The 13,810-nt window shown below is 46.9% G+C and overlaps 1 protein-coding gene across 1 annotated transcript; it reads right to left on the bottom strand.

The window, feature by feature from the left end:
- Positions 1–3,468: 3,468 nt before the first annotated feature.
- Positions 3,469–12,736, bottom strand: FKBP4 (FKBP prolyl isomerase 4). The gene is made up of 10 exons (XM_079142189.1): positions 12,454–12,736; positions 10,344–10,488; positions 9,558–9,700; positions 8,598–8,718; positions 8,186–8,342; positions 7,489–7,579; positions 7,322–7,405; positions 6,894–7,079; positions 6,182–6,421; positions 3,469–4,575 (listed from the first exon to the last, which is right to left on the bottom strand). Exons 1-10 carry the CDS (start codon positions 12,556–12,558, stop codon positions 4,468–4,470), a joined length of 1,380 nt encoding a protein of 459 aa, XP_078998315.1. The 5' UTR covers positions 12,559–12,736; the 3' UTR covers positions 3,469–4,467.
- Between the last annotated feature and the right edge of the window lie 1,074 nt (positions 12,737–13,810).

Raw genomic sequence — 13,810 nt, 5'->3', positions numbered from 1 at the left:
AAATTCTTTCTACATGAGGCCCAGAGCACCCTAGAAGCAGGTTCCACAGCTTCCTAACTGGATGTTTTTGAAACTCATATGACTTTTACCTTTCTCTATAGTGTACCTTAGCATAATAAAGTTTGTGGAAAGTTATGAAGTACAGGAACCTATTTCTCAAACTTACTTAAGAAATCAGAACACTGGGCTTTCTCAAACTTACTTAGGCAATCAGGCAGAACACTGGGCAGCTCTGCTGAGTGAAATGCTATTACGCAGACTGCCCTCTTCCTCACAAGTTTGGTGCTATCAGAAATCACCAGTTCTGTAAAGTTGTGAATGCTAAAACCACTTTGGTTGCATATACAATTGTATTGAAGGATGAATAGTTCTCATTGTCACTTAAGTTCAAATGAGGAAATGGGCTTAAAACACAAAGGATGAGAAAGGTGTTTTGAAGAGAAGAGATGGTTACTAACACTGAATAGTCTAAATGCCACAGAGTTGTTCACTTTTATTTATTGCACTGGGGATTGAACCCAGGGGTATTTTGCCACAAATTCACAAAGGCATTGCTTTTTTCCTTGAAAATCCCTCCTTAGGACAAGTTTGGGAACCCTTCATTCTTTGTTTTTTGGTTTTTTTTTTTTTTTTGGTACTGGGAATTGAACTCAGGGGCACTCGACTACTAAGCCACATCCCCAACCCTATTTTGTATTTTGAGACAGGGTATCACTGAATTGCATAGCGCCTTGCTTTTGCCGAGGCTGGCTTTGAACTCAAGTTCCTTCTGCCTCGGCCTCTGGAGCAGCTGGGATTACAGGTGTGGCCCACTGTGCCCAGCATTCTTTGCTTCTTAAATTGGCATACTGCCTAACACTTGCTAAATTAATGTGGATTCCTAGATTTTATAATGGGATAATTGGTGCATCAACATTTTCTGAGGTTGGCAAATAACTAGGGAAGAAGTATAGTCATAAATAAGCAATACTGATTTTCAGAAAATGTCTACTGACTTTATTCAGTAGTGCTCTTTAGCTGGTCATTTTGGCTTGAGTTACAAGAATCTGAGTCATTCTGAATTTGAAAAATTAGTTATGACAGAAAAAAGGAATAAATCAGGAAAAATCCCACTGATATTTTCCAATAATGATTTTCTCAAAAAGTATTACTTTTTCCTTTTCCTGCCTAAATGTCTTTCATGTGTTTTTTTCTTCAGCTGAAATACACAGCTGGGTGTGGTGGCACATGCCTATAATCCCAGGTGCTTAGGAGGCTGAGGCAGGAGGATCACAAATTCAAAGCCAGCCTCAGCAACTTAGTGATGCCCTAAGCAACTCAGTGAGACCTTGTTCTTAAATAAAATGTAAAAAGGACTGGGGATGTTGCTCAGTGGTTAAGTGCCCCTGGATTCAATCCCTAGACACCCCCCCCCCCCCCAAAAAAAAAGGAAAGATAATGAGATACACAATTCACCTTCAGTATCAAAGCTGGCAAAGCTGGCAACTCACACCTTGTGGGCTATCATAAGGATTCTGATCTTAATCCCAAATGGGATGGGAAGCCATTGAAGGTGCCGGGACATGACATGGATGTAGTGAAGTGTATGTGGGGCAAGAGGATGCAAAGTAAGAACCTTTTGTAGGAGAGCAAGCCAGAGGGGCATGGTGATGTTAGGAGGTGGGTGGTGATGGAGACACTTAGGAGATCAAATTTATAGGATGGCAAGATTGTTAATATTTTGGTGATAAGACTTACAGAATTTTGGTATTTGAACCAGCAATAGGGTAAGATAAACCCCATTTTAGATTTTTCCATAGTGAGTCCACATGTAATCTGCATCAGTAACAATACTGGTTGCTACTAGATTTTCTGATTCAAACACATGCATAAAGAAAAGATGTACATGTAACTGTTTGGGAAACAAACTTGAGTGATAACCTAGACCAGAGTTGTGTGTGGTAGTATTTTTAGCTTTAAAGATATAAACTAAGGCTTATCTATCTCCAGTTTTTTTACTGGAATCCTACAGAAGCATTCAGAGCTGGACAAGACCTTAGGAGTCCCTTTTGTCCATCTACTTTTTTTGGTACTGGGGATTGGATCCAGGGATGCTTTACTGAGCTACACCCTGCATCCTTTTTGAGGCAGCATCAGGCTAAATTGCTGAGGGTGTCCCCAAGTTGCTAAGGCAAACTTCAAACTTGAGATCCTCTTGCCTCAGCCTCTCCCGAGTTGCTGGCCTTACAGGTGTGCACTCCATGCCTGGCTATCCATCTACTTTTACAGATGAAGAGAGGCATGAGTTGGCCAAAGTCATATGTAGTTTGGATTATTTCAGAGACCTTCACTTTCCAGGCAGACCTTTTCATTTTTGTTTTTGAGCCTTGGTTTTTTCATTTCTAAAATGGGGAAATGCTTCTTTTGCAGGCTTGTTGTGAGGATCAAGGTTGACCTACCTATATGTGGCTCTTGATAGCGTGCTAAATAAGCTTAAAAGTGCTTACCAAGCTAGGCACAGTGGCACACGCCTGTAATCTGAGCTGCCTGGGAGGCTGAGGCAGAAGGATGGCAAGTTTTGAGACCAGCCTGGACAATTTAGCAAAACCATGTTCCCCCTCAAAAGGCTGGAGAGGTAGCACAGTGGTAGAGTTCCCCTGAGCTTACTCCCCATTACCATTCCCCTGCCAAATAAAGTGCTTAATAAGGGCTCACTCATATGGCTGCAGGGGCAAGAATCTGAAATTTTTAGTGATTTTTTTTTTTTGGTGTGTGTGTATGATACTGGTCACTAAAACTGGGGCTTCACACACACTAGGCAAGCACTCTGCCACTGAGGTACATCTCAGTTCCAAGAGTCTAATTCTGAAAAAGGATCCAGGTATATACCTCCAATACAGGACTGTCTTAAACCCAGAAAGAAGCAAGCAGGACCTGGGGAGACTTGAACACTCGTGGCTGCAGCCAGCACCAACCACTTTATAACTAAACGAAGTATTTTTCACACATTATCTTTCATAATGTGCACGTGGCCAGATTTCTTCTGAAAGAAGTATATAGGCATGTGGGTAGAAAGACTGCCTTATCACTGTTTGGGAAGGACTGGACAGCTCACACAGGAGGCAGGTAAGGGCACAGATATATATGTGAGTGTGTGTGTGTGTGTGTGTGTGTATATATATATATATATATATATATTATACACATATACATACATACATACATACTCTGGACTGAAGCCAGGATCATCTGGAGGTAGCTTGGCATGACAACTTGTGTCCCCTGGCTTCTCCTAGGGTCCCAAGATGCTGTAGAAGTCAAGGATTAAGTGTAGAAAAGCAGCAAAAATGTTGTCTTAACATTAAGAAAACTGGGTATGACCACTGCTCCACACTAGGTTTTAGACCTTGTTAAGAAACCAAGAAAGTAAAAAGATGACTACCAGATCAGAGTGAGGTATAACAGAAGTCTAACTTCAGAACAAACAAGTAGGGTCCCAGACTTCTATGTATTTATTTACACTTTCCTCTTAAGTATCAACAAAGAAAACCAGAGGCACTGCTGGGTTTCTGCAGGGAAGCATGCTGAGAACCCACAGCAAGGCTACAGCATCGTCCCAGTCACAGCCTGCACAGGTCTGCAGTGGGGATGCTTCCTGTTCCATGGCTTTGTCTACATCACATGCTGCATTTAAGCTGGACTGGGAACTAGAAGGGTCACCCCACCCCCCTTCATTCTGCCCCTGCTCACAGCACACCCACGATACCCACCCTTCAAAGCTGAACACAAAGGGTTGCCTGACACCCAGGTTTTGTTTCCACTTTATTGCTCAAGCATGGGACTTGAGGCGTGCCTGGACCTTCAGCAACGTGCAGAGAAGAGGCTGGGGGGTGGGGGAGGGGCTGGGGACACAACCTGGCCAAGAAGGGACACTGAGACAGGGTGGTCATCATGACACCAGAAGATATCATTAGCCATACCATGTGGGGTGAGGAAGGGATCAGGGAAGAGGTAATGGGCACAGCAGTGGTTTTTCCCATGCCCCTAGCACCCACATGGAGGCCGCCTGTTTGGAAATAGACTAGAGAGGGAAAGGATGAGGAAAATGGCTGCCCAGTAATCTCCCTCTCCACCCTGGTTTCACTTTAGACTCCATGCCTGCCACTCACCCCCTTCTACCATTTGGAAATGGACCTAACATAACAGAGGGAGCAAAATAAATTAACATTCTGATGCATATGTATGGATGGACATATGTTCATGTGTGATGGGGGAAGGGAAGGGGGGGCGATGCCACTTAAAATTATCCCCCACCTCAACCCCCTAGCCTATTCCTTTTCCCCTTCCCCCCCAAAACCACCATCCAACCAGATAGAAAAATAAAGGTCTAATTCACTCAAAATTCTTCAGTTTTTACAAAACTAACAGGGTGGAGTAGGGACAGGAGCAGGGGAGGCAGGCAGCCGTAGGAGTAGGGCTGGGGAGAGGCTATGCTTCCGTCTCCACCTGAGATTGGCTCCCTGCCACATTGTTCTTCTGTTCATCCTTCATCTCTGTGTCAGTGTGATGGTCTCCTGCAGCTACCTCTGACTTTGCCTGCATATACAAGAGAAAAGAACAGGCTGAATTCCCAAGTTAAAAACCATGCAATTTCAAAGAGTTGAACAAACACTGCAATTCTAGAACTGCCTTAAAGATATCTATACATATGCAAATTGTGAATGTGTAAGGTCATTCATTTTAATATTATTTAGAACTATGCTCATTGCCTAGCTAAATTAATGTGTTTTAAGTGCAAAATATACATTGTATTTTGAAGATTTAGTCTGGGGGAGGGCAGAAAAGGGAAAACAACAACAACAAACAAATGCACTGGGTATGGTGGTGCACGCCTGTAATCCCAGTGGCCTAGGAGGCTGAGACAGGAGGATGGCAAGTTCAAAGCCAGCTTTAGCAAAAGCAAGGCACCAAGCAACTCACTGAGACCCTGTCTCTAAATAAAATACAAAATAGGGCTGGGGATGTGGCTCAGTGGTTGAGTACCCCTGAGTTCAATCCCCAGTAACCCCCAAAACAAAACAAAACAAAACAAAACACAAATGCATCATCATTAAGAAACTACAATGTTCCAAAAATTCAGATACCTAGAGTTAAGTATTATTAAAATCTAATTCTAAGCCTAGCAGGGATGGCACATGCCTGTAATCTCAGATTTGGGAAACTGAGATAGGAGGATCACAAATTTAAGATCAGTGTGGGCAACTTAGTGAGACTCTATCAAAAAAAAAAAAAAAAAAAAAAAAAAAAAGAAGAACTGGGGATGTAGCTCAGAGGTAATGGGTTCAATCCTCAGTTAAGAGAGAGGGGGAAAAAAAAAACAACCAACCATTTTTTTTAAAAACATTTTTAACATTTTTAAACACTGCTACTAAAAAAAAAAAAAATTAAAATTAGCATGTTTGCATTATATTTCTGGAGTGTGCTGGTTTAGAATATCAAAGAAACTATGAAACAGGAATAGTGAACTGGTTAGTTTAAGATATGGTATGTTACACGTAGTGGAAATACTATGCATAAGGAAGAACGACAAACTTGTAAGTATTAACGAAATTAACTTTCTGTTATCATTATGTGACAAAAACCACAGTATGGGAATATGTGGAGTGTGTTGCCTTGAAAGTAACATGATTGTCTGCCTATATATGTAAGCAACACAGTGGAATGATACAAGAACTGGCCGGATCACTTGCTTCTGGGGGGAGGCAGGTTTTTCTTACTACTATCCTTTTGTGCACTTTGAATTGAACTACATAAATGTATTACCTATTTAAAACCCACCTAGAGTTCAGTGGTAGGGCATGTGCTTTAGTAGGCTTAAAGCATTGGATCCCCAGCACCAAAAAACCTCTGTACTCTCTAAAAGCATGTGGCTCTTTTTAGAGGCTCTAGGCCCAGAAGAGAATAGAAACTGGGAACTACACTAGTACTCCTGACTGGTAGGGACTGTGAGTGAATTTCCAGCCAGGCTCACCACCTGGACAACACACATGCTCCTTGCTGGTCCTGGAAAGAGGGCAACTTCTGGTTTCCAGAACTGGCAAAGACAACCACAGGCATGAAGAGCTCATACTAGATGAGCTAAGGAGCACAAGGAAATACTTCTTTTACTATTCATTCCAACTGTTCCCCACTTGATCCTCACCTTGCTCTCTTCCTCAGCTAGCCTCTCAAACATGTTGGCATAGAGCTTCTTCTCCCGGGCAAGCTGCTTGCGGATCCGCTGCTGGCACACAGTCAGCTGGGCCTTGGCAGCTTTGTTGTTAGGGTAGAGCTGTAGGACCTTCTGGAAGTCAGCCCGTGCCAGGTCAAAGTCGTTCACAGCCAGGTGGGCCTCCCCCCGGCGGAAGAGACCTTTTTCATTGTTGTTGTCCAGTTCTAGGGCCTAAGGGTGCAGACAGGAAAGCAACAGTGAGACTTCAGGTGCAAAACTCATACAGCCAAGGCTGGCTTCCAGCAGAATGAAAAGGATGAACAGCTGGTGCTACCTCAGAAAAAATAAGGATTTAAACTAGGAAGGACCTCATTTATAGTCCAAGAGAAAGAAAAGGAAGACAGCAGGTCCTTGGATGAAAGAAAGGCCTTTGATGTTTCCATTCTTTTTAGAATAAAGAAGGAAAGTAGGAGGGAGAGGCTAAGAACCAGAGTGAGAAATAATTCTTTAGTGCTCACTCCTTTTTCTGTGTCAATTGCCACCTACCACTAATGCCAAAGTGCTTGCAACTTGTTCCCAATGCCTCTGGGCCTGTGATTTCAGAGCACCCAAGTAACATATCCCACTACCCCTGGTCAGGTCACTGAGGGCAAATTCCAGATGTGCTGGAGCTTGCCCACGCCTGCCATGAAAGTTACCTTACCTTGTTACAGCTTTCAATGGCAGCTGAGAAGGCCTGCAGTTTCAGATGACACATGGCCAGGTTGAGGTGGGAGGCCAGTCGAAGGGCCTGTGCCTTCTGTATTTCCTCACTGGAGAAACTTGACTCGTATTCTAGCCAGGACACAATCTTCTTGTACTGTAGTAAGGCTTGCTTGTACTTGCCTTCCTAGAGTAGGAGGAAGGCTCAAGTACCCAGCACAGGTTCAGAAGACAACAGTGACCCATGGGTACAAAATTCCTGCTTGCTCCCCTCTCCCTCTCAAGACCAACAGGTTCAGATATACTATGTGACAACTGCAGATGCTAACTTGCCCATTTCTCGCAGAAAATGAGCTCAGTCATTAGGGAAGGGTGGGTCCAGAGCAGCCCTCCCTAAGGGTGTCTTATGAAGTGTAACTATCATCTCACCTTGAAGTACACAGTGCCCCGCTCTTTCACTATGGTGCTCTGCTCCAGTTTCTCCTCGGAATTCATCTCCCAAGACTCCTTGGCCTGCCCAGGGGAGAGAAATGGTCAGCTCTCTCAGAGACACTGATAGGGTGAATCTGACTCCAGAAAGTCATGATTAAACTCACCTTCTCAAAACTCTTGAGGTGTATTTCGTATCTCAGCTCAGCATATGGTGGAATCTGGAATTTTTCCTTTCCCGCACTGCCAAAAGCATAGCTGTAGGGAAAAAAAAAAAAAAAAAAAAAAAAAAAAAAACAACAACCAAAAAAAAACCAAAAAAACTTTGGGTCATCTTGGTAGCCTTCACTTGCTCTAGGCTGAAAAAGTTTCTTGGCCACTTCCTGAAAAGTACCTCCTCATCTTTTGAGACTTGGTTCAAATGTTTCATGTTTGACAAACTCTTTCCTAACCTCTTTATACTCACTATTAGGTGGTCCTAACAGCTGTTTCTATAGCTTTCTCAAAACTCTAAATGGTACCTCAACAGGGGAGTCACTAGAAGGCAAAAATGACAGTCTACTAGTCTTTGTACCTCTAGGTATTTCTAAGCAGTCTCTGGAACAGAGAAAGTATGTTTTAAATAAATTATATTGATAATTAAATCAATTAATGGGAAATGAAAATCTTGATGCTAGCAAAGAAAGTACAACATAGACAACTGTGGCCACACTTCCAAATATAATGAAAAAGTTATAATGGCCTACATGTTTGGTGAACACAGCAACAGGAAGGGAAGAAGATACAACTTGCCAGTGTAACTGTGGTCATTCCGATCTCTGACTTTTGTTTGCCTACCTGCTCTATAAAGTATCCATGCCTCACCTGGACTTGAGGTACACAATGGAATGTTCTCCTTTTTCCATGCGCTGAATGGCCTTCTCCAGCCCACAGGGCAGATCAAGACTCTCCCCCTCACCAACCTCAAAGCGGAGCTCCCGCTGGTCAAAGAGCTGGTCCTGGTAGTACCCTTTCAGTATGACTGGAATGAAAAGAGAGACAATTACCAGGGTGTGAAAGGACTGTGCACTGAAGAAGGATGTCATCGGCTTCCCTACATATCTCCATCACTTCACCTCTTGCCCCTAACATAATTCATCATGTTTTTGGACCAAGAGGGATGCTAAGAGGGTATGGCCTAACCCCTCATTTTATGGATAAGGCAATAGGCTCAGAAAAAGGAAGTGACTTGCCTAAAACCACCCAGAATCAATATATCAAGATTATATTGTCTCACCTTCCACAATGGCGCCCTCATTGGGCCGGGCATAGCCTTCACCCCGAGTCCGTATTCTGCGGATGATTCCACCATCTTCATCTTCTGTCAGGTCTTCTCCCTTGAATTCAAACAGCTCAACCTATGGAAATAAGATACAAGGTGATTATGTATGTATATTCTGCCACAATACATTCTACAGTCATGCATAACCAGGGGAAAAAAAAAGTCTTAAGGTTAAGGTAACCATGCCTTCCTGCACTAACTTATTTGACATTGAAATACAATTTCCTTCTCATCAAGATGAGAAAGAACTATAACTGCCATACTAGATCTGACTATAGGGGCAATTAAGAAGTAGTGGGAGTGGATAAAGTAGTACTTCTGCCAAGTTCTCCGGAGCTGCCCTGGTCTCTCTTTTGGCAGAGGCACGTATGCTACACAGATTTCAGGAGATCAATTTATTTCCTATGCTTACCTAAAAAGGACATGAGAGGCCTAATCTGGCAGGTGTCAAAAGTGACCTGCCATTTCTCAGCAGTCTTCTGAATGTTCCCCAATGTTAACTGGTTTGCCATTTTCAGAGTCAACAGAGTCAGTTCTGTTTCCTCTGGGAAGCCCTTCCTCAACCCAACCTATAACCCTTCCATCCAAAGCCCTGTAGTGTCAATATGGATTGTTTTTTATAATTGTGCGTACCTTCCACTCTTCTGATTCCTTTCAATGAGAAGGCCTCAACCGATGAACCTATTTTCAGTCTGGAAAAGCTCTATGCTCCTCTTTTCCAATTTGAAGCCTCCCATCACTGATCACTTTCCGCCAGCAACAGAGCCAGCTGATCCCTCCATTTATCCTCCTAAGGCCAGGCCCTCAGCCTTGGCTACATTGTCTCCAAGAGGCAGGAAGGGCTGGAGGGCAGCCAGGCACTGGGCTGAGATAAGGCCTGGCCCTTTGCCTGGATCTCTGTGGCCGGACACTCACCTCAAACACAAGTGTGGCATTGGAGGGGATCTTTGGAGGGCTGCCCGCTGAACCATACGCATATTCTGGTTTGCAGGTGATGTGGCATACTTCCCCCACCTTCATGGTCGCTACAGCAATATCCCAAGCTTTGATGACCTCCCCTGCAGGTAGAGGCAAACAGTACCCTCTTAGCTGGAGTATGACTCTGGGTCAAACAGTGCCCCAAAAAGAGAATGAATCACTGCACCCAAGGGGAAGCTGGACACCCTTTAGATAAGACAGGTGATAAGATTGTATTAAGTGCTGTCAGGTCTCAGAACGTTACTATCACTTAACCCTAGAATAGATGAAGCAAGATAGTTCACCACTGAAGAGGGAGGTGCTGAGAACTGAGAAGAGGGTGACAGAATCCATAGAGTTACAGAAAAGTAGAAGAAAAAAAAAAAACCCACAGAATGAGTAATAGATTGTGATTAATGACCCCTCAAGAGTGGTTCTGAAGCTGGGCACGGTGGTGCACGCCTATAGAGCAGCTTGGGAGGCTGAGGCAGGAGAACTGTGAGTTCAAAGCCAACCTCAGCAAAAGCAAGGTGCTAAGCAACTCAGTGAGACCCTGCTTGTAAATAAAATACAAAATAGGGCTGGGGATGTAGCTCAGTGGTCGAGTGCCCCTCAGTTCAATCGCCAGTACCAAAAAAAAAAAAAAAAAAAAAAAAAAAAAAAAAGGTTCTGAGAAGAGTTTCTGCTTGTGACACCTTCTATCCATCTTAACATCTACCCCACAAGCCCAGTAACCATGCCTACCTTTTCCCAGATCAAAGGAGAACTTGTCCTTGCGATCCAAACTGGAGTCAAACTTTGTGCCATCTAATAGCCAGCCAGTGTAGTGGACAGTGACTCGGTCCCCAATCATGGGCGTCTCTGTGCCTGTACCCTCTCGCTTGATGACCTAGGAGCAAGAGGAGAAAGTGAGGACCTTAGGAATGGGGGCAAAAAGGGGCCCCAAATTTCCTACAAGTCTCCAAGAGGAACATAATGGGACTCTTCTGTGTTCCCCCTTCCCAGCTTCCTTGTAAGCAGATTCAAGGGAACAATCCTCCTCTGATTCTGATACTAGCAGTTTGGCTAGGAGTCAGTTAACCCTCCCCATCGTTCTTGAAATGCAGCAAGACCTGGTTTGAAAAACTGGACACAAAAGATTCAAGTTCAAGTTTTTGTTTTTGGTTCATGATTCCAGTTAAAGTCACTAAACTCTCTGGACCTTGATTATAAAGCAGTGATGACAATCTCCTAGAACTGCTAGAAGACCAAATCAATAAACAGTTGAATACAGTTTACAGTTACCAACAGCAAAGGGGGTAGTCTTTATGCTGCATTTCCTCATTCCTTTTAAATGCCAGTGGCCATTAGAATAGTCTGATTTGAACAGACGAGAGGAACATGAGTAATGAAGAGAACAGAACAGTTCAAATGGGGAAAAGAAAAAGTCAGATTACAGATGAGCACTGAAGCTGTCCATAAGCCTTAGACTCTGACTTGGGATACTGATCTTCCTGACTCAGACTTAGAACTGAGTCCTTTATTTCAGAACTTGAGTATTTACTAGGGACGTATAGGCTTCTGCCTTCTTTTCAGAATTTATAAAAGGGTGACCTCACAGGCCACCCGGTGTGTGTATATGTGCCCTCTGAGAAAACTCTACCATGACAGAATGTATAGGGGCCTCAGGGAAGAATAAAAGGGGAAATGACCCTTCCTGGAATCAACCTTGTGGAAAACAGCAGGATGCAGTAGAGAGAAGAGGAAGCCACATGTTCACAGGAGAGCAGCTGGAGCAAATGCTGCAAGTATCTGGGGCAAAGCCCAGATGCTGTTTTGGACCAGGTGAAAGCTTCATGAGGCCTCTGGCTTTGCATATGTCACACACGCGTGGGGTTGAGCAATGAGAAGCCGGGAGGAGAAACAATGGCCTGGAGAGCGCACACAACGCGGGTTAGAATTTCACGGCCTGGGAGTGCCAGCAGAACCGGCTCTGAACCATTGCGGGTTGTCCTGACCCGGGTCAAGATGTCCTCCCCCTCGCTCCTCGGGCTATTCGTAGTCAGGCGGTTGCTGAGGAGTCGGCTCCAGGCAAATTGCTTCCTTCCCGCCCCGCACCCCTAAGCCCCAACTCTGGAAGGCGCACGGGGTGCGGGGGGCGGGGAACTACAGGTCCCGGCATGCACCGCTCCTGGTTTCCCGGGACTAAAGGAGGGGGCCCAGCATGGCCGGGCGGGTGACCTCGCTAGGTCCCCGCGTTGGGAAAGGAGGCCCCCGAGAGCGCCAGAACCTTCCTCGAGGCCAGGCCCGTGAGCCGAGTGGCACAAAGGGCTCTGGGACACGAAAGCACTCCCGGGAGTTGTTTCACGTCCTAGTTAATGTTTAACTCTAAGGGTGGGCGCGCTCTCGCACCACCGCCCAGGCTGCCAGGGACTTTCCGGCTACCGCCCGCGGGTCGCCAAGGGGCGAGGGCAGGGCGGTGTCGGGGCGGGGCAGGCCCGGTCCCGTCCCCAGCCCCGTGCGCACGCTGCTCTGGCCCCCTGGCTGCGACTCGCGTGCGCTGCGGCCGCCCCGCCCCTCTCCGCCGCACAGTGCACGCTGGAGTTGGCTCTGCAGTCCTGGCCCCCTCCCGGGCCCATACGCTGCGGGCTGGGGGGCTCAAACCGAGCAACCGGCTTCCAGGGAGCCGCGAAAGGGCCTCTTGGCACCTAGGCCGCCCTCCTACAGAGTGTACTGCCGCTCCCGCCACCCCCAACAACGCAGCCCGGTTCGGGAACACTATGCCACTGGCTGCACGACCCAAAGGGTCAAGGCCGAAAGGCTGCGACCGGGGGTTCCGGGTCTGGCCGATCCCCGACAGACCCCGGCCCCTCACCTTAAGCACGCCTTCATCGTGCTTGGGGCTGATGTCCACTCCCTCGAGGGGCAGAGGCGCCGACTGCGCCCCGCTCTCGGTTGCCTTCATCTCCTCGGCGGTCATCGCCGCTCGGCGCGCCGTTGGCTGTGGTAGCTGGGTAGGCGCGAGCCGGGCGCTGTGTCGCCAGGCCTGAGTGCCAGGAGTCGACGGAGGGACGGAGCGGCGGCCTCCCACCGCGTACGACTAGCTTGGAGGCTCGCGCACCTCTGGCTGCCGGCGCGTTCGCAGCCCGCGGCCGAGACCGGCGGGCGCGGAGGGGGCGGGCACAAGTCGGCCGTGGGGAGTGATTGGTCCCACCCGCCCAGGGGGAGGGACTGGGAGGAGCCGCTGCGCGAGCGCGCGACGGAGGGGTGGAGCGGAGAACTTTCTAGAGACGCCGGCTGCGGAGCCGGTTCGGCCTCTTGTTGGTAAGGGAGCTCTTAGGATTTTTTTTTTTTTTTTTTCCTCGCACATTCCTCCCGTTGGCTGCCTACTCCCCTACTCTTGGGACCCTCCTGGGACTCTGGGGACCAGTCCCGCCTCCCAGCGCTCTCCCCAGGTCCTCCCCCGCCCCATTTCCCGGTCTAGCTGGATTCTTCCAGATCCTTCCCGGTCCCTAGACATCACTCCCAAGTCCCGGCCTGCGGGTCGCCCCCAACCCGCTCTGTGCACTGCAGCCGGCAGCCGGGTTTGACAGAGCCGCTCAGCCGAATGTGAGTGGCGCTTGTCCTCTTCCCAATCCGGACCGCAAATACCGACGGCATGGCCTCAACTGTCTTTACCGGGCATGGCCACTTGATGAGTGGCGGAAAAAGGGACCAAGGTAGTGGACGGGTGCTGGGTGGGCCTGGACAGCGGCTACCCGGATGCATAGAATTGGGAGAAGCAACCCTGATCTCCCCAGGACCCGAAAGCTCCTGCCACGGCCAGAAGATGTGCAGCTTTCAGCTCTTCAGAAGGCTAAGAGCTACCGATTTGCAAGAAATGACCAGTTGAGCTAAGGACTCCTAAATGGGGCATTTTATTAAAGGAACTTTCCCCGACCACAATAAAACGACCGGATGGGTTAATATTAAAAACAAAATGTTTTAAACTCAAGAAAGAAGCCATTCTTTTTTACTAAAAGGTGCATAGGAAGGAATATTTTCTCAATGCCTGTCCCCAGGTGTTTATGGAGTGCCTTGGAGTTCAGAGTGTGTATGTTTGGGTCAAAACTCTTTGCAGCACCTAGTTACCTATACAATTCTGGTTTGACCGAAAGATCTATCCAGAGCGGGTTCTGATTTTGCTGTGCTGTTAACCTCAGTTTAGCACAGAACCTGGTGAGTGGTAGCAA

This window comes from Sciurus vulgaris (assembly GCF_902686455.1).
Source record: "Sciurus vulgaris genome assembly, chromosome: 5".
In the NCBI taxonomy this organism is placed as follows: domain Eukaryota; kingdom Metazoa; phylum Chordata; class Mammalia; order Rodentia; family Sciuridae; genus Sciurus; species Sciurus vulgaris.
Note: the sequence above shows the minus strand (reverse complement) of the source record. Positions and strands in the feature narration are given on the sequence as shown.